Source organism: Zosterops lateralis (genome assembly GCF_965231275.1).
Source record: "Zosterops lateralis genome assembly, chromosome: 3".
NCBI classification, from domain to species: domain Eukaryota; kingdom Metazoa; phylum Chordata; class Aves; order Passeriformes; family Zosteropidae; genus Zosterops; species Zosterops lateralis.
The window spans coordinates 41,954,108-41,974,497 of NC_139764.1; the positions used below are offsets into that span (position 1 = coordinate 41,954,108).

The window sequence follows — 20,390 nt, forward strand, 5'->3', positions numbered from 1 at the left end:
ATATGTACAAAGAAGGCTATATAGAAGGATACTATATTATTGTAAATATAGTGATGCTCCACTAAATTTTGGTATTTTGCTTTTTGCATAAAATAAAAGCCAAAAGAGCTTTCTTGAATGAAAAAGACAAAGCACTAACACTGACAGGTGCCTCATACTTCAGTCCTGCCAGATGAACCATCTCAAGCTTTTCTCTTCTGGATTTGGGTTCAGCCATACGGGACCACAATCCACATAGAAAACCTAACAGCCCTAAATCTATTATGAAAGAATACGGTTTTGAAAAGTTATGTGATTTTTTTAAAATATTCTATTTTTAGTTAATTTTATCTTAACTGGTTTGCTTGGTTGGTAATATACATTCAATTCAACTTCTTCCCCACGTGGGTGGTACATATTTACCTTCTAAAAGCTTTTTCATGCAAACCGATGCCATTGAGCATTTAGTCCCCCTTTAGGGTTAAAATCTATTGCTATACCTTGGAATAGTTGTAGTGCACGGTTGTTATTTACCATAAGATGGGAAACGTGCAAGGTTTGCATGGAATATGCGTTTGTGGTTTTATTTACTTAATTAGAAATTTGGGGACAAACACAGGTATGCACAGGCTATTTAAAAGATAAGGCAGCTCTTAGTGGAAAATACGTCCTTCCAAATGGTCTTTGAACAGCCACTTTTTGATCATATCCAGCCTTCCCTGCTCCAGCTGGTTACTGCCAGCTAATTGCATGAACTCAGAGAGGATTTGTACCCAAACCCTCCCTTGTGAATCCTCCTGGGAACGTCCCTAAGGACCAAGCACAGCTTCAGGAACATCTGAGCGGGAGCACCGTGTTCCAGTTTGGGGCTGAGGGGGAACCCACGGTCCCATTTCCCCCCTGAGGCCGGGACGGGCACCCCGCCTGCCGTGGGGTTTCCTCTGCTCCCCGGCAGGGGCCGCGCCGCGCTCGGTTCCGCTCGGCTCTGTTCGGTTCCGCTCGGCTCCGTTCGGCTCCACCCGGTCACGCTCGGCGCCGTTCGGCTTCCGGCAGTTCCCGCGCGGCCCCGCCCCGCGGTGACGCGCTCAGCGGGCGCCCGGCGGGAGCGCGGGGCCGGCGGCGCTCCCGCATCCAGAGCCATGTTCCCGTCCGCTCCCGCCTCCCCGCGGACCCCGGGCGGGTCGGCCCGCAGGACCCTCGGCAGCGCCGCCCCCAGCCCCCTGTCCCGGCCGGGCGGCAAGAAGGGCCTGCCCGTGGTGGCGGCGGCCGCCTCCCCGGTGCTGTTCTCGCCGGCGGCGCGCAGGAGCGGCTCCCTCTCGGCGCGGTGAGTGCCGCCCCTGCCCCAGAGCGGCCTCGGTGTGGGTGCTCGGGCCGGTTACAGGGTTACAGGTGGCATTACTGTACATTAAAGCCGTAAATAATCGGTACCGCGTGCTCACAGTTAGGAGTGCCTCCTAATGGGTTTTGAATCCGCGGGTTCCTCAAATGTATCCCTGTGTGATACAAGTATGAGTTATGAAAATAATAAGAGCTCCCGTGTTTGAAAGAAAATAAAATAGAGTTCAGGCATTTCACACCCACCCCTCTCCCCAGCTTCTTCCCCTTTCTTCTCTCTTCCATGTGGATCAAAACTGAGATACAGCACGAGCCCGGGATCAGTTTCAGGCTTCATAATCTCTTTTCTCAGAGCAGCTGTTTGTTGTGTTGTTGAGGTAAAGAGGATTGCCCGTGTTCAGTTCTGGGGAACTTTTGCTTTAAGTCTGCTTAACAGTTTTTGCACACTGGATGTCAGAATTGTCTTATATTAGCTATGGATCAGCTTTTTCCATTTCACACGGGGCGATCAGAGCCATCATTCCACTTGTGAGTAGAAATAAAAAGAGGGCATTAACTTCTATAAGCAAATTTGCCCACCTAATTGTGTTCAAAAGACAACACAGAGCTGTGCTGTTCCCGAGGGAGAAAGTGGGGAAAGATGCAAAGCAGCTTTTATAAATTATATTATGAAACAGGTAGGGAATGCAGTCTGCACAGCAAACTAAGGATGGTAGAAGCACTGTTGGATCCAGGCTGTCATGGGTGTTAAAAGTGTTGCACAGTGTGTACTGCCCAGCAGTACCAGAGCCAGGGATGGAACTAGGCCCTGCAGTCAGGGAAGAGCTTCTGCTGAGACAATTGTGATTGTCTTTACCTGTAGATAACCAGAGTACAGAGAGGTTGAGCTGTGAGTTTGTTGCTGGTGGAATAATGCACATTCAAAGTCAGCTCTTTAAAGGATTTGATGACAGCTAGCACCTTGCAAGGAAGCCACCAAATTATTGCTTTAGGTGGTGTTCCCAGAGGAAGCATGTTTATTTTACATAAATCTGTTTCTAAATAAATACTCTGGAAGTAAATGTCTGCTGAAACTGATAAAAAAGCAATAAAAAGTTAACTGTAGCTTTATTTTGTTTAAGAGCGACTCCTACCAGAGTTATCCAGCTTCCTACAGCAACTGAGACTATTAACTATGATGTTAAGGCTTTTGGATCCTCTCTGCCTGTTAAGGTTATGGAAGCTCTGAAGAAGGCTGATGGTAAGAATTGATGTTTTTTTTCTCCATGAAAATTGATAGGTGAGAAATTCTTATTATGTTGATGCCACTGAAAGGCTGAATTTGCAGAGGAAGCTAAAATGTCTGTGCCTTGCTTTGAATCCAGCCTGATTATCTATGTAACAGTAATTATAATAATACCCACGTGAGTGTGAATGCATGGAAGTGTCCTGGTGCTGCTTATGCAATTAATTTTAAAAAGCCAAGGGTATAAAGAAAGCTAATAGTAGGTTTTTAGTAACTTTTACTTATTGGTTCTTTCTCATCTTTTTTCTTGTTTTGATTTTGCTGTGTCCTAGAGTGAATGCCTAATTTTTTTTTAAATTTCAATTCCCATTTGTTATCTCTTCCAAAAGCTCTAGTGATACAAACCTTTCCCTGAGTTCAAGAAATTGTCCTCCTAAGCAATTTTTTCTCTGTGGATAAGTTTTCCCTTTATAGTAGATACAAGAGGAACCAAATATGTATTTCAGAATAATGTTAAAATTGCTGAGTGATTTACAAAGCTATTATAATCTGCTGTAAATACATGGAAATGAGTTTTAGGGGTGTCTCTTCATTCTTACAGGTTAAGGGTTTATCAAATGGACTTTTAAACTAGATGTAGTAATTCGCTATGTTGATCAAATTGTTGGAAATTCTAACATGGAAACTAATTTAATAGAAAATATTTCTTATTTTCATAGAAGAATGAAAGTTTATTGGTTTAAAGGTTACTTTGCAGTGTTTTAAAAATCTGAATGCTTTAAGAAAGTTACTTTTTTTGTGTAGCTGATGACCAGCTGAGCGTTCAAGTGGATGAAAGTGGATGGGCCTGGCTGGTTCATAAGGAGAGGCTGATTATTTGGAAGATTGGCCAGTCTGCAGTAGCTAAGGTAACTGAAGGGTCAAGATGGAAAGTCTGTGTTTTTTTCTGTTTGAACTGGTTATGGAGTTGGGGTTTTCTTCAACTGGAGTTTGTCTGGTTTCCCCCAAAAGCAGCAGGATTGATATGAAGTCATGCTAACAACAGTAACTGAAACTCAAGCTTTTGAGAGAGCTTATACTTTTTGTATTTCTCTCTTCAGTTTTAATTGTCACCTTGACACTAAGGTTAATTCTTCACATTTTAATGGGTGTGGCTCTTAGGTTAGATAGTCTTGATAAAACTTATTTTAATTGTCAAAATCTAGTTGATATGTTACAGGTTGGTTTAGACTATTCTGGGACCAATATTCAACTTGCAACAAACCCCAAAAACATGGGTAATTTGAGAGGTACTGAACATATGTTTCACCTAGATTTCTTAGCTCAAGAGTTTTTATATCCCCTCTGGACAGTGTTTCTTCCAGCATCATTTCATTGATGCTGTGAGAAAAACTGTAGTTACAAAATCAGTTTCTTTCAATCAGGACAATGTATGTTAATTATACAGGTCCTGCATCTACAGGGGAGTGTCAAGTAGACACATTCTGGCACTTGGAGAGATTTTTCAAGAGATGAAAATTTTTCTGGTTGTTTAACTTGAAGGGTGCAGGGGACTGAGGAGTGTTTCCCCTCTCTACCCTATTAGTACCTAATAAGTTTTCTCAAGTGTTTCTAGTTTAACTTTTTTAGAATATTGTATTAAGGAATGGTCAAATAATCTCCAGTATTGTGATGTTGTGAGAAACACTCGGAAATAACTAAAGGAAACCAGTGATATTTGAAAATTTGAAGGTGTTTTTTAGCTGTTTGCTGGCTGTGATAACCTTGTTGAAATTTTTTCGTGACCTTTTTTTGGTTCCCTTGCACAGTGTCTGGGTTAGTTGAAACGTAATTTTTATTAGGGTCAAAAAGTCTAAAGATTTTGTGGCAGAGGAATAAATTCTTCCAGTCTTATATTTATTCTGACATGTCTTTCTTTCTTCCAGTTATCTCTGTGCAAGGAATTGCAGCTGCCACCCAGTGACTTCCCATGGAGTTCTAATTTAGCAGCTATATCTTGTCTCAGTTCTTCAGGTGAAGCATCTTCTCTTCAGGTAATCAAATTTTAAATTTTAGTGTTTAAAAGAGCCTTAAGAATAACTTTGAAATATCCTTTTTTTATCAAAAAGGTAATGTAATTCATAATATAATAATATATTCAAAATACAATAATATATTCATAATATAATAAAAAATTCAAAGGATTTGAAAACATTTGGTGGTATAGCATTAATTCAAAAAGTCAGGATTGATAGCAGTAAATACCTTTGAAGTAAACAAACTTCTGCTTGTCCCTTTAAATTGCACCATGTGCATCTTACAGGATCAAATTAAATAATAGTTTTTCTAAGGATTAGTTGACATGCTTTTGTAACAAACAAAACTACAGTAAACTAAGAGGTTTTGTGTTAACAAACACCAGGGCAGGGAAAAATGGGATCTGACCAAGTGCAGTTTAAGTGCTGGCTGAAAGCATTGCTTAATAAAGTGGATAATTCCCAGTATCCATAGATGAGAGGCAAACCCCAGCACCCTCCCTTGGCTGGTCTTTGTAAGGAAGCTGACTATGCAAGGACAGACTTAATCTGTCTTGACTGATGGTTTCCTGAGTGGCGTTTTGTAAGTTACTGTGCTAGAGGGTGAGAAGATCAGTTTTGTTCTGAAAGTGTGTTAATGTGCCTGTTACTATCATTCATGAAAAGAATCTCTCTTCAGCTTAGATTTCAGTTAATCTATTTGATGCTCTGATAAAACTGGCTAAGAAGCTGTCTTGGAAGTAAGCAGCACAGAATATGTAATACCATCTTTTCTTTTGATTTGTTGTTGTTCTACTCTTCCAGATGAAAAAAAGCAATCTTAGTATTTTGGGATTATCTCATGAAACCCGAAATATTCTGACTTAGTCATATCCGAAGATGTTTAAGCAGAAGTTATGCACCTAACCCTAATACTTTATTTACTGTGTTTTTAAATTTCATAGATCTTTAGCTTGTGAACTGAAAGTCAGTGTCTCGTAAAAATTCAGTTAGAAAATTCCAAGGAGCTCGATAACAACTCCCAGTAACAGATCTATTGTTCTTTGATTTTTACTTTTCTTTTTTTTAAACAACTAATAAATTAAATAGAACGCTTTTCTCTAAATCTCTACCTGAACAGCCTCTTGCTTCACACTATTAATTTGGTATCTGTGATTTCCTAGGTTATGCCATATGCCTATGCCTTTGAAGAGAAGAGCCACCATGTGATTTGATATTTCTCTTAAAGACAGTAGAGCAGTTTCTTAGTTAGATTACAGTCTGCGTTTGAAGTCTTCCATAGTAGCTTGGCATCTGAAATTCTCCACAGGCTCTTCCCTGTTTTGCAACCCTAAGTTTTGTTTGCATTTCAGCAGCAGACCCTGAATTATCAGGATCAAGAACCAGTAGAAAATATTCATTAGGAAAATAAATGACTATAGCATTCCCTGCACGAATTAAGTTGTGCTGCAGAATGTTTTTGTGATTCAGTTGCATGTTTGTCAGTGTGCATCCATATGTATTTGCTACTTTCTCGTGTCTTTGTCACCCACAATCTTGATATGTAAAATAACGTGTTTTAGTTAAACCTGCAATCTGATTTAGTATTATTATTATCATCATCATCATCTTGCCTGTTCTCTTAATTACTTTTTCACTTCAAGTCTCTGGCAATAATGGTTGCTACCAGTGAAGGTTCTGTGCGCTACTGGCCCAATCTTGCACATGAAGGATCCTATACAGACACTTTCACAGACTTTGGAGGCTCTCTGTGCAGTTTCCTCACAGCAGTAAAGGTAAAACAATATGATTTATATTAAAATACTGGGTTCATTCCTAATCTAAAGATGGAAAAATATGTTCGACTTTATTAGTCTTAAATCTGTAATAAATGTCCTGAAGGTAACACTATTTTTTTGTCATTAGATTCCAAGGATTATGTGAGAGTTTAGTTCTGTTGTTTAACTGAAATTGAGTTTCATGGATAAAAATGTCACATAAAGTTAAGAAAATTAGTTTCTGCCAGTGCTAAGTACCCGTGAGATGTTGGTCTTTTTCTAAAAATGCCTTGTGTCTGTTCAGTGTTTACCCATATGAGCTAGCATAAAGAATTTTAGATGACAGTAGAGTTTTCTGGAATGTGATTTTTAAAGTTTTTTTGTTTTTATTTTTTTTATTAATGGAGCTGCTTTCTCTTTTTGTTAGGGAGGAAGCTTTATTTTATCCTCTTCCAGAGGTCAACTAATCCGGTTGATACCTGATGGTTCTGGCAAGATTCATCAACATGCTCTGCCACAGGGGCAGGGCATGTTTTCTGGAATTGGTAGAAAGGTTTCTTCTCTCCTGGGTATATTGTCTCCTGGAAGTGATGCTGTGGTAAGCCTGAGAAACATTCATCTTCTTTACTTTCTCTTTGTAATTTCTAGCCTGTGTTTTAAGAAAAGAAAAAGAAGAGATTGTATAAGGATGTGTGACATCAGAAAAGGACAAGACTCACTCAGCTCATTTATGTAACTTATATTTCTTTGACATTTGAAACAAAGACAGAAACCAAATAAATCTGTATGTTTTGTGAAGGCAAATGCTGGCTTACTCTTCAGCTCCGAATAAAAGGAAACTTTGGAATAATAATGCTTCCTATATATGCAATATATAGGGGAATATGCAGTGATTGCACGTCCTGCCCCTTTCTAGTGATAGCCTCATTACTAATTGAAGAAACCAGCCTGTAATTCTTCTTTTCTGATTTAGCACTGCTAAATCAGAGGGATTGATGATTGGGTTGAGTTTTGTCAATAAACTCCACAGAAGTTGGTAGGAAGTACAAGAAATGTACATTATTTAGTATTTAGTATAGATGTTCTTTCATCTGTAAAATAGGACTTCTCTTGGAAGTTATCATAATGCCCATCTGGAATGCAACTTTTGTAGATTGCCCAAGGAAGTGATTCTTTTTGTGGACTGAGGGTGGTTTAGATTATTCTACCCAAATATTCAGGCTTTCCTTTTCCTTTAACCTTTTCAGCTTTTTCATTTTTTAAATGCAGATTTCTAATGTTCTTTGGGATAGAGAGAGATCAAGCTTTTACATGCTAACAAGTTCAAATCTAAACAAATGGGAGATTGATGATTTGTCAGAACGTTACATTCTCAGCTGGGATATCAACAGAATCCTGAAAGAACATGTTACAGATGCAATTTGGGTAAGAGCCAGCCCAGCTGGACAGAGTTAGTGTGTTTAATTGATAGCCTGTTTATATACAGCTACACAAAAGATGTATTTCTTTTTTTAGGGATCTGAAAGTAACTATGAAGATATTAAAGGAGGAGTAAATATACAATACATGGATTTGCAACACAATCGGTAAGGAAGTACACTTGCATCTGGTAAGACCTTCAATAATGAGATAAATCTGTTCTGTTTTCCTGCAAAAACTTCATTAAGTAATTGCAATTTAATTTTACTGGAGTGGAACTGTTGATAAAATAAGCACCTTATATTAGGTAATAAAGTTATCCTACATTTTATGCTATCATAATTTTAGCATTACAGATCCTTTACCTGATAATAATTCCCTCTACTTTTTTTAGTGTCATTTTATCAGAATTGTGTATTTGTTTTGTCTTGATTTTACAAAGACAAAAAATAAACAGCTGTAACTTGTTCCAGCAGATGCAGAGAATTTAGTATTTCTTGCATTTGATTTAATTGCATGAAATTAAAACTGCCTTGGTTCAGTCTCATACTGCAACATGAATGCTGTTAATAAAGTAACTTGGAAGAACAAATAGAATAGTTTTTCTTTGTAAAGGAATAAAAGATTGAACAATATCTAGTTGAGATTGTAGGATTGTAGTTAGTTACTTGTTTTTTTTTTTGTTTTTTTTTTTGTTTTTTTAATTGATAGTGTTTGTGCAAGTAAAATATGTAATAATCATCTCTCAATGGTGTGATATCTGTTGTTGAACAGTGATGGACTGGTCATACTTGCTGCAGCATGGCATCCTGGAGATTGTCCATGTCTTGTCTACTACACTCTGATAACTGTAGAGGATAAAGGCTATCAGATGTCTGATGATGTTGTTGTGGAGGTCACACAGTATAATCCAACTTTTCAGGTATGCTAATGGAGGTTCTGATACCAACTTAAGAAAACTGTTGAATAACTGATCTGTTTACTTACCTCTCCATGTGAAATTAGCAAGAATATAATGCATATGGAAGGGGAAAAAACCCAGGATCTAAAATTCTAGGGTAAATTAAAAGTGATTTTATTTGGGTTTTTAGGCTGTAAGTTACATTCATACCTCATTGTTAAAAATTAAAAAAAGTTCAGGCAGCATGGATTAGCATGTTGAAGGGATTGATTGTGTATGTGATATTGTTTGTATTCAACACTTCCAGTCAGAAGATGAAGTGTTGTGCTGCCTGGTAGTCCCAGATTACTTCAGCCACGCTGCTTACCTTTATAAGGAAGATGAAGTGTTTGCTTGTTCCACTGGAACTGGAAGAATTTCCTTACCACAGGAAAAAATCATATTTGGCATACAAGGTAACTTGCTATAGAGGGAAATCACATTTTGTTGGTACCTCCTAATTCAATATTTTTACAGTATTTAGATATCTCAGAGAGCAGTGTCATACTTGTGCTTCTTTATTAAATGTTTCAAGTTGGGGATTTCTCATGAGTATATGGAGAAGTGCTGATGTGACATGCAGTATTGTTACTCTGCAGTGTTTCAAATGAAAATTAAGCAGATCCCAGTTTTTGGTATATGAAAGCCATGGGGGTTTTGCTTGTGAGGCTTTTTCCTTGGTTTTTCTCTTTCCTAACATTCACTGTGGGTTGATTTTTTTTTCCCTGAAGTTAACTCAGTGCCAGATGTCTTTAAGTATGTCATTCATGACTTTCAAAGGTGTTTTGATTTTTTTTTCTTCTTTTCTTCCTTTTTTTTTTTTTTAAACACTTGCAGTATCTGGAAGCTACATCTAGAGTAGCAAATAGTTCCACAATTTTTCTAATTTTTCTAAGTTAGAGGCAGTTATCAATTACTGTGGGTTGACTAATGACAAAAGTCAGTAATTGTCTATGAAACTCTTATGTTTTGGTTTTAAAATAAAGTGGTGTCTATGTTCTTACTTTTTTTTTTTTCTTCTCCTTATTTTAGGAGATAGTATTTTAGGAGCAGGTTCCTGTAATAGCCTTCCCATCTTCTTTGCCAAAAAAAGTGGACTTCTCACTATCTTGTCCAGGGAAAATATTTCTGTGCTTCCTGAAGACCTTGAAGATGCCCTGTCCTCTTCTATTGCTGGACCAAGAAGTGAGGTAATGGTTATTTGCTTGCCTGGTTGAAAACAGGGTACAAACAAAGTGGTTTTTTATGTCACTTTTGAATTTTCACAGTGGAAATCCTGGCTTGTTTGGATTTTAAAGGTTTTTTAAATAGCGACTCCAATGCTTGTAATGAAGGCAATTTTCAGAACAAAAATTTTTACATCTGCCAGTTTGGGTGGCTATTTTTTCCCCCCTTGTTTCACAGTTGAGGTTTCCATGAAATTTTCATTTTTTCCTTGTAGGTGTGTTGCTGTCTATCACTAGGCCCATAAACACTATAGTCAGTTGTTATTATTAACTAGTATTTTAGTGGAAGGAATGGTGTGATTGCCCAGATGAAACTGTGTTTTTCTTAACAAACTAGTTTCTAGTTAAGTTTATCTACAGTTAAACTGTTTCTATGCATGACAGTACTCAGGAATACCTTTTAAATCCAGCCAAAAATGGTGGGTTTGAATCTTCAAATAATTGTCATTAAAAAATCTGGTGGACAGAGTAAGTTGGTCTAAGTTCCTTTGCAGATGGTGTTTTGGTCAAACGTGTGTGATGTTCATTGTAATGTATCTTAGAGGTTTATGCTTGACTTAATTAACACAACTGCTTCAAGGTGATAATTTTATTTTAAATCCGTGGCATTACTACTTAAAATTTTTGTTTTCATGTCATGATGAAGATTCATATTTGTCTTTCAGCTGAAGTTTTTATTTTGCATTTTCAGAGTCCTGCGTTTGATGCAACTGGTAGGCTAGAAATTATAGCTCAAGAAGATAAAACCAAATTACTGAAAGCTGCTTTTCTACAGTACTGCAGGTAGAAATTGCACTTTGTTTTTGAGACTTTGTTTGCTGTTTTTGAAGGCACTCTGGTATTTGAGTAAGAGGTTCCCTTGGTTAGGATATTCCTGTGCTATTTTAGTTGTAGCTATTTAAATGACACACATCTTTATTAGGAAAGCATTAAGTATGCCTTGGGCTAGTGAAGAAGGGATGCGTGCTAGAAAGGAGCAGAGTTCTGTAATCTCAATCGATTGTCACTTACTCTCTGTAAATTCTATGGGTATGTTTGTGCCAGTGAAACAACTTTCAGCTTTGCATTTTCACTTCTTTATTCTTTAGTAAGTAGTGTTTTGTTGTTGAAAAAACTTATTCATCCTCATTTTTATTTGCCTGGCTGTTTTCAGTAATACTTTTGAATATACTTATGGCCATGAAAATTAACTGGTGTGGCAGACTTTGGGCAGGATGACATTTTTTTCAGATTGGCTGATATGGAAGAATGAGTGGGAAAAAATACCCTGTTTGTCAAACTATCCTGATTAAAACAGTTGGATTGTGGGGAGGCATGCAGTGTTCCTGAAAGGATTGATGTTGAGATGAATGATGTAAACAGAGGAGGAAAAGAAGATAAACAGATCTGTAGGCTTAGATTAATTATATTTAGAGGGGATTGTTTTCAATATTTATGTGTTTAAAAAACAACCCACAAACCCTCTAAGGACTAATCTCCTTAAAGAGTCTTAAAACTTGGAAAGATAACCAGAGGTAGGAGTGCTTTTGCATAGAACTTCATGTGAGGTAGAAGATAATGAAGGGGATTAGGCACAGAGAATAAGGGATACCAATACAAGATCTGTTAACAGGCACAGAATTTAGACAAATTCTGCATGTGTTCAGAAGTGTATTAAACAGAAGTGCTGCTGAAGAAGGCTGGAATAGCTGTGGTCTGAGAGCATGGTTAACAAACATGATGTCATTGAGGATATGTACAAGGGAGTTGGAAACAGAGGGAAGTGGGAGCTAGTAAGGAAAATACTGTGAAACAGTATTGGAAGTTGTTTCAATAAAATCTGGATAAAATTTATGAAACTAGAAGAAAATAATAATTTGTGTATATAATAGTTACTCTGAATTAAAAAAAAATAGTCTAGTAAAATGAATGGAGCAGTCTTCCACAGAACAGAAGTCGCAGTGGCCTGTCCAGATGGCCATTGAGTTGATGCAGACCAAATAATGAAGGTTGTGCAACCACTGGAAGTGTAAAGTGTTCCAGCTGTACAGTGAGCTCTGGCAGCTTTACAGACCTAGTGATCTTTAGAGGGGATAGGAAGTTCTATGGAAAGATCAAGTTGACCCTTTCTGAGGCACTTCATGATTTGAAGGAGCTAATAAAGTCCCATGCGATTTCCTTAGAAACACATCCTGCTGGGTAATAAAGATGGGACTTTCTTTTTTAATAGAAGATGCAGTATATTCTGGTTTTTCAAAAGTATCCTTTGCTTTAGTTTACCTTTGTGCAATTTCTGGATGCACTGCTGGGTTGTTTTTTTAAAAAAAATTGTAGACATCTTGATCATGTGAGTGTTCAGACTGAAAGTTTCATGAAAAGTGTAAGTACTTCTAGTATGGGACTCACAATGTCCCTTTTCATTCAGAATACTACAATTTTTTAGTCACAAAATCAAATCCCTGGGTTTTGTGTATGTTGCATAGTTCCTTATACGGAAGTACAACTTCATACCAACTTCATACTTTGGAGTCTGTGTTTGGTTGCTTCTTGTTCTTTTACTTATTGATATGAATAAGAGAAGATTATTTGAAATTACAGGAAATAAAAATAATGCATTATATTTGCTGAAGCATTTTCCTGAGAGCTTTAATAAGCTTTCCCTCTATTGCCATTAGTGGGAGTGATTGAGAAAATGAAAAAATTTTAAAGCAAGCAATAGAAATTTGGTGACTTAACTACCAGATACATCCAGGCTTAGCTCTGTGTGATGAGTCTTTTCTATTAAATAATAATAGAGGTAATAGAAAAGTGTGCCTTGACTCCTGGCTTGTGCTTTTTTGATTTATAACTTGTACTGCCTACTTGTTTTTAAAGAATTGGAATACTTTTTATCCACAGTTAGTTTAGAGAGAGTGCAAAAATGCCTGATGTATATAATCTAAAGCACTTCACGAAAAGTGTATAAAAAAATCCTGTCAACTGAGGGGTTCTTTTTTCTATAATACTATTGGTTGATTTTATTTAAAATACTTTGTTTCTTTATTTCAGGAAAGATATAGTCAATGCACAAAGCCTGGTAATTGAGCTCTTTCCAAGTAATACAGATCTGGATTCTGATGTTGAACTGGATAGAGCAGTGACTCAGATCAGTGTGGACTTAATGGATGATTACCCTGCCTCTGATCCAAGATGGGCAGAATCTGTACCTGAAGGTAAATGTAATGTGTTGGGGTTTGAGCTGTTTAGTTTGTTTGAGTTTTATTGTTTTTTTGTTTGGAAACAATATCTGTAATATTCTAGATAACATTATACTTTAAGGTTAGGTGTTCCTTGCCCTCTGTCACCACTAGATACACTTCCAGAAAGACTTAAAGATGCATCTTTTGATATTACCAGATAAACTTGCAGTCTCCTGTGATTAGTTCTTGACTTCATACAGTAAACACAAACAGCAAGAAAAATACATTTCTGAGAAGGGTACTTAGTGCAAGGATCAGGTGCTTTAGTATTTCCATGACTCCTTGTGTAGTTTTGAATAATTTTCCAAAAAAATAGATGTGTTAAAAGACAAAGCTTATTTTTTCATTCTTAGCCATTTCTTTTGTCAGTGTGACTGCACAGCTTCTGATCACCTTGGATCCTGGGTAGAGTGAGTTTGTATTCCTCTGGGGCTTTGGTATTTATGTCTGCCTGAAGGAGGACAAGAGAAATTGGCTTACAAATATTTGTTGTACATAAAGAATTAAAGCAAACATGTTTTCAGCAAGAAACTTCTTTGTTCTTGCTTTGATGCCTCTTACAGGTTTTAATTTCAAAGTGGCCTCAAACCTCTAGGTGGTAGTTGCCACTTACAGAGTAGAGGCCTAATCTGGAAGTTCATATAAATAGTTCCAGATGGATGATGTTTCCTGTTGCTGTGTGGCGCAGCCAGTTGGAAATTGTCAGGCCTCAGATCCTTACTATTTTCTGATTCAACTTTATTTTTAATTTGGCAGCCTGTCTATGTTTATTCCTGACTAAAGCCAGAAATGAAAATTGATAGCTTCTTGGAAATCATATGGCTAATTCTGCTCAGTGATAGCTCTTCCAAGTTTTTTAGCTTGATATTATACACACACATAGTTTATACAAAAAATCTGGATGCAGAGTCAATTAGATCTGAATCCCTGTTAACACTGAAGTTTTTGGTTGCTCTGGTCTAGGGCATAATAAATTTAGCAATAGCTAGTCCACCATGAGGATAAAAATATTAGTCTGAATCCTACTGAAACTAGAATATGCTCGTGAGCTGCTATTTTAGCAGCATAATGAGTTTTGGACTAGTACTGATCTAAGGATACTTTATTTCTTCTAAAAGTTTTACTTCAGCCATGATAGAGTTGAAAAAAACAGGTTAAAAATAGCATGATAAGCAGTATATAAATGTGTGCATAGAGTGTAAAAAGTACCAGTGTGGCACCACTATAAAAATTGACAGATCAGTTTACCTCAGAGGGAAAAAACATAGTTATTCAGAAATGAAGATATCAGGTGCTCTGACCTAAGATTTTGCTTTTTTTAGAAGCAGCTGGTTTCAGCAACACATCTCTCATTCTTCTTCATCAGCTAGAGGATAAGACAAAAGCACACTCCTTCTTCGTTGAGTTTCTTCATCAGGTAAGTCCTACTGTTCTCTTGTTATCAGCACACACAGTTTATTACTTTGTCTTGATTCCTCTAGAACACTGTTTAAAGTGCATGGGGTGTTTTGTTTTGGTTTTTCTTAATAAAAGGTTGGTGTGTTTGAACGTCTGGGCAGTTTTCCAGTGCGAGGGATGCCGATGGCCACTCGACTGTTGCTCTGTGAGCATGCAGAGAAACTGGCAGCAGCTATTGTTCTCAAGAATCACCACTCTAGGCTGCCTGAGCTGGTGAATGCTGCTATACTGATGACATTAAACAAGAGGGAATGTGATGTTCCAGCAAGCCTTACCCCTGCTGATGTGTTCTTCAGGGAGGTAAGAAACCTGTTATTCCTGAATTACTGTATAGCCTTGCATGTAGTAAACGTCACAGTGCTTTGAAATGTACTTTGAAACTTTCCCCTGTGAAACTGTAAAAATAAATTCAACCTTACACAACTACCATTTAAATAGGGATAATGTGGTATTATTTTCCTCACTTTAGTATATGGATATTTTGTGTCTGCGGCTGAAACATGAATTGTGACAAATTTGATGTAGCAGAAGTAAAATTGTTACAATTTCCAACTACCCAATATGGATAAGCAATGAAAAAGACAACTGAAATTCTCTGACAGATAAGAAAGTGCATGCTAAATTATAAGTTTTAAGGGATGAATTGAAGATTATGAAGCTTTCCAGCTAGGAGAGCTGCTTTGATGAGCTGTCCTGGATGGAATTATATTAATTCAGTCACTTATAATTTTTGTCCTCTCTAAGATTAGTCAAGCTAAGTTAGTTCTCAGTGTATGCTGCATTCCAGTCAAGTGCTCTGTCTTTATTTCTTTCTTCCTTCTTGAGAAGAACTATGCACAAAACATTTATTCTTAGGAAGTTTTTTACTGCAGAGAACAATAGTTGCTAAGGGAGAAAAATAAATATAAAAGAAAACAGAAATAATAGTCTGCTATTTTAAAGCAGATATGTTATCCAGTATACTTTATCTAACAAAGATTCTGCTGCCAAATATTTCAGAAGATCGTGGAGGACTATGCTTAATGGAAGTGTATGGAGTTGTCTTCAGAAATGACGATGTTTTTCTTTTCCTTTCAGATTGAAGTCCAGAAGGAGAGTATTTTTTGTAGTTTTAAGTATTGTATGACCCATAAGCTGGTGATCTCATTTTGCATTAGGGTAGTTGATACCTTTTAATATTTTTGGCTATTTATATGGTTTATTGGTTTATACTAATGTACTTATTTTTCTATACAACTCCTGGCTTTCAGGTATTGGCTGACAGTGGACATGCTTTGTTCAGTGTAACTTTTCTTTCTGTCTTCAAGGTATCCCAGATAGATTCCATCTTTGAATCCTTACTAGAAGAGGAGGAACAAATCCTGAAAGATATGCCAATTGAATCAATTGAGTGGGCCCAGATAGTTGTCAATGTGAACAACATCATTAAGGTACAGAACTGCCTTAACCAAGATGTTTGTGGGAGGGCAAGATAAACATTGAAGAGCACAGAGCAAGTTGAGTGAAGCACATCCGAGTTACTGACATGAGAAGAAAAGTGAATGTGCTTTTCACGTGGCCAAATAGAGTAGGAAGGAAAAGGCAGCCTTGGGCAGAATTAGGGATTTTCCTTTTCCTCCTGAGCCACTGTTAAAGATAATTTGAGAAGCTGCAGCTTTGTTGGAAGTTGTGAAGTCATGAATACGTAGCAAAGAGTAAAGAGCTTGTGTTTGAGCACTGGGGTTTCTTGCTCAGTCAGTCTTTCTGTCCAGCTGAGAAAGTGGTGTAGAAAGAAAGCGAATATTAAAAGAACATTTCAGAATTACAAAAGACAACATCATTTGTGGTCTATGTATAGTGAAGTAGACTTGAAAGTACTCACATCCTTGCCTTTCAATAGGATATGCTACAAGCTGCCTGTCAGTATCGTCAGTCTAGAGCCTCTTTATATAAAACAGGAGAACTTCCAGAAAGAGAACCTGAATATATTCCATGGACAGGTGAGAAAATACTATTACAAGTTAGTAAGTTTCAGAACACATGAAATTCAGTCTAAATTTTAAACTTACTGTTAAAGCTGCTACAAGGTTGTCAGTAAGTGGAAAATGAAGTTCTCATTTGGGGAATGAGATGGGATGAATCAATGAACAGTTAATTTGTCCAGTAGTAATGATGATGTTTTTTTAAAACTTGCACTGCAAATTTAGCTATAAAACCACAAGTTTGGGAAACAAAACTAATTTTATAATTTTTATAATTTTTTTGATGCATTGGTTCTGGTTGGCAGATCTGTAGGGTACATAACATTAAAATAAATCACAAAATATGATCTGTAGCTGTTTTAAAGGGACTGATGATTCTCTACTTGCATAAATGTGTTTTGTTTTGATGGTTTAATAGTGTGAAAAACTATCAGAACAATGTTACCACAAGCAAGCACTTTCCAGTTGGTGCTTAAGTTTCTTGTAGCTTCTACATGTAAAAACACTTGTTTAGTGCTTCGAAGGCAAAAGTCTTGCAATCCATATTCCTCTTCACAAAAGCAGGACCCATGGAAACTCTTTTGATCTTGTGTTTTAATCACTATATCAAAGTATTTAAATCAAGTTAAGAGAAGTTGCCTTTTCCTTGTGTATATTCTCTTACTTTGCTTAGAAATAGTGCAAGTAATTCTTTTCTTCTGGAAAAAGAGCTGATGTTGGTAGTTGGCAGCATAGATCTGCCTAGTTCAAGCTTTTTGTTTACCACGTCTTCGCCTGGTTTAATATGTAAAAGTAGATGGGAGTAGTTGTTTATTGTGGAGGTGGAGTGGTGATGCTATTACTTCAATTTTCAAAATAAAAACATTTATTACCTTCTTTTCCTTATTTTTTTTTTAATTATACATAGTAATGTTTTTCTCATGCTTTGCTGTGGTGTGGATTGCTGTGGTGATTGGATTATTGCTTTGATGTTCCCCGTGTTGTTTTCCCAAGCCTCCAGCGGCCTCCGCGCGGCCATAGCGCGTCAGCACGGGATCATCCTGAAGGTGGTGTATCCCCAGGTGGACAGCAACCTCCGCAGCGTCGTGACTGAGCAGCTGGTGGCACTCCTGGACTGCTTCCTGGATGGCTACGTTGCTCAGCTGAAGTCTGTGGATCGTCTGGCTGATCAGGAGCGCTACAGCAGCGTGGAAATGGAATATGTGCAGAAAAGATCCGAGCTCCTGTCCCCGCTCCGTGAGTGCTCTCTGTGTTCTTGAACATGAAGGGTGTATGGTCCATGAGGAAATGGCACTGATTTCATAGAGTAAATGGCATCTGGGTGTGTATTCTGCTTGCTTTACACAGTTGCTTTCAGAGTACAAATGGCTGGTTTATGATTTAATGAGATAATTACAAAATATAAGCAGATTACAAGTCAGCATCCAGGACTGCACTCCATGTGTGTACCTCTTATTAGATGCCTGGGTGCTTGAATGTTTGTCTTCTGCTTGTTACATTTTCTGGCAGGATTTTTTTTATCTTGGGCTGCCTGGCAGAAAGTAACCTGTAAATGGATTCTAAATGTTTATATTGTTGCAAGTTGAGATAAACCTATGTGCCTGAAAGCTTGTTTGGTGTTTAATCAGTGAATAGTTACTTTTTGAATACAAATTATTTAATAATCGTGCCCATTGTTTAATGTGTTGGATGTGGTCAAGTCCTGAATGAGTAAGCCATAGGAAAGCTCCCTTTTAAAATGGAAATAAGTTGTAAATGCATTTTAGTAACTTTGGAAAGTTTAATTTTTTTCACTGAAGTAAATTATATAAGTAGAACAATCTAATGATAATTTTTGAGCATTCTTAGAAAAAGCTTCATAAAGTTATCATTGTCCATTTTCCTGACATTCATGGGCTCTGTTAGCTTATAAATACATTTTATATCATTATGTTAAATCTAAGGTTCATATTTCCTTACAGACAAAACTAAGTCTTCTGCCAACTCTTACATATTTAACTGAATGAAAAGAAAGATTCTAAGTAGTTTCTCTTTAATGCAAGCCCAATTGTCCTTATTTGTCTTGTTCATTTTCAAAAGCCTATGGCTGCTGCTTTTTTGCTTTGTGCATTTAAGTGGCTGTTACTGTAGATGTTCATTCATGGGTGGAATTCTCTCCCCCAGTGCAAATAGCAGATGATACTTACTTCCAGAGGAAGTAGAAAACATGGTGCCATTTAGTATTCCCTTTTCCCCTCTTGTGCTGTGTGACAGACATGGTAGGTCTGTGAGCACACGTGTGCACAGGAGATGTATGCAGGAGGGGAATGTTCCTTTGGGAATGTGTGGCTATCTCCTCGATGAGAAACTTGAAACTTGTTTTCATTTTTCTGGTCTCAGACAAAGGTGAGCTTGTTTGATAAAGCTTCTTTTTTTTTGTTACTTAGTTTCCCTGGGACAGTACCAGTTGGCAGCTGCTTTAGCAGAGAAGTACTGCGACTTTGACATCCTGGTGCAAATGTGTGAGCAGACAGACAACCAGGCCAGATTACAACGCTACATGACTCAGTTTGCAGATCAGGCAAGTCTCTTCTATTTCCTTTAGCTAGTGTTTCATAATAAGCTTGCAATTAAATGTTGTTGCAAAATTTATTATTTCTTTTTGGGGTTTCTTTTCCTGTTTTTTTTAATGTGTATGTAATTATGTATACAGACAGGGGTAATGTGGAAAATTGAAGTCGATATTCACTGTAAAATATTCAGTGGAGTATTTTACATTGGGAAGAGAAAGCTAGCCAGCAGAAATAAAGGTACTACCTGTATGGGCAGTGCCTTTTCATGGGACCTTTTTGTGGCCCAGACATGTTTTCTCACTTTTAACATTTTTCAGCTTTTTCTGACTTGTTTTTCACCCAGGTGCTGTTGTCATTACACTGTTGTTTTATTAAACCAACAAAATATAAAATGGAGATAATTTTCAAAAGAGATGAAGTTGTTAAATGTATAAATAGAAAAGTAATTCATGTATAACTATAAAAGTAGTTAGGAAGAATGGGAAGATAGGGCTGTTGCTTTGGGGTTTTTTGCATTGTTCTGCTACATATTTGTTGGACAGCTTTTCCACTGTCTGTTAAAATCTAGTGTAAAAATATCTGCTAAAATATTAGAAAGCTTAAGGAAGAGGTGGTAGAGATACTTGAAATGTGTGCAGCTGAAACAAAAGGGACTTAATGTGAGAATTGGTGAGATGAATTTGTCTAGCTTTCCACAACTACTGGAGAAAGAGAAATCCTGCAGTCTACATGTTTCCTAGAAAGTTTCTTACATAAAGATTGTTCTAATAACAAAAAACCAGAAGTATCAGTAATAGACAGAAGTCATAGCAAATTTTTTAAGTAGTGAATCTTAAATACTCAGCCTGACTGTCAAAGGGGATAAATTACCTTTTTTTTCCCTCTTCACTTGCTTTATTTTAAAGGGGAAATGTAAAACTTCCTGAAAAGTTGTTACTGTGGCAAATGTAGAGCTGCACAGATATGTCTAATGGATAGACTATCAGACTGATGGCCTCCTCAGACTTCATTTTTAAATTGTTAATAGAATTGAATTTTAGTGTTAGTCTAATATTTTCCTGAAAAGACTAAATTAAATCTTGAACAGAAATCCTGATTAGTTATTTCACATTGAAGTTTTTGAGGGTAAAATAGGGTGTTTTTTCTCTTAAAATGACAGGGTTTTTTTAAACAGTGCTTGAGAGAAGGAGAATTGCAGGTTAACTTGTCGGTAGGAGGGAATGCTTAAAAAACAGTGACAGCTGAAGTAAACTTGTTTATGAAAGGAAATAGTAAGCATGGAATTTCAAGGGGGACAAAGGAACA

General features: G+C 37.1%; 1 protein-coding gene across 1 annotated transcript in view; it reads left to right on the forward strand.

Annotated features, from left to right (window-relative positions):
• The first annotated feature begins 1,091 nt into the window (after positions 1-1,091).
• Positions 1,092-20,390, forward strand: part of NUP133 (nucleoporin 133) — a 30,072-nt gene continuing 10,773 nt past the window's right edge. Inside the window, exons 1-19 of the mRNA XM_083858179.1 lie at positions 1,092-1,303; positions 2,436-2,554; positions 3,344-3,447; positions 4,465-4,572; positions 6,198-6,329; positions 6,739-6,909; positions 7,581-7,736; positions 7,827-7,897; positions 8,505-8,652; positions 8,939-9,086; positions 9,703-9,860; positions 10,588-10,679; positions 12,924-13,087; positions 14,437-14,531; positions 14,648-14,872; positions 15,880-16,002; positions 16,452-16,551; positions 17,527-17,769; positions 18,960-19,093. Of these exons, the coding sequence (XP_083714305.1) occupies positions 1,119-1,303; positions 2,436-2,554; positions 3,344-3,447; positions 4,465-4,572; positions 6,198-6,329; positions 6,739-6,909; positions 7,581-7,736; positions 7,827-7,897; positions 8,505-8,652; positions 8,939-9,086; positions 9,703-9,860; positions 10,588-10,679; positions 12,924-13,087; positions 14,437-14,531; positions 14,648-14,872; positions 15,880-16,002; positions 16,452-16,551; positions 17,527-17,769; positions 18,960-19,093 (2,676 nt within the window). The 5' untranslated portion in view covers positions 1,092-1,118. The remainder of the gene's footprint in view (positions 1,304-2,435; positions 2,555-3,343; positions 3,448-4,464; positions 4,573-6,197; positions 6,330-6,738; positions 6,910-7,580; positions 7,737-7,826; positions 7,898-8,504; positions 8,653-8,938; positions 9,087-9,702; positions 9,861-10,587; positions 10,680-12,923; positions 13,088-14,436; positions 14,532-14,647; positions 14,873-15,879; positions 16,003-16,451; positions 16,552-17,526; positions 17,770-18,959; positions 19,094-20,390) is intronic.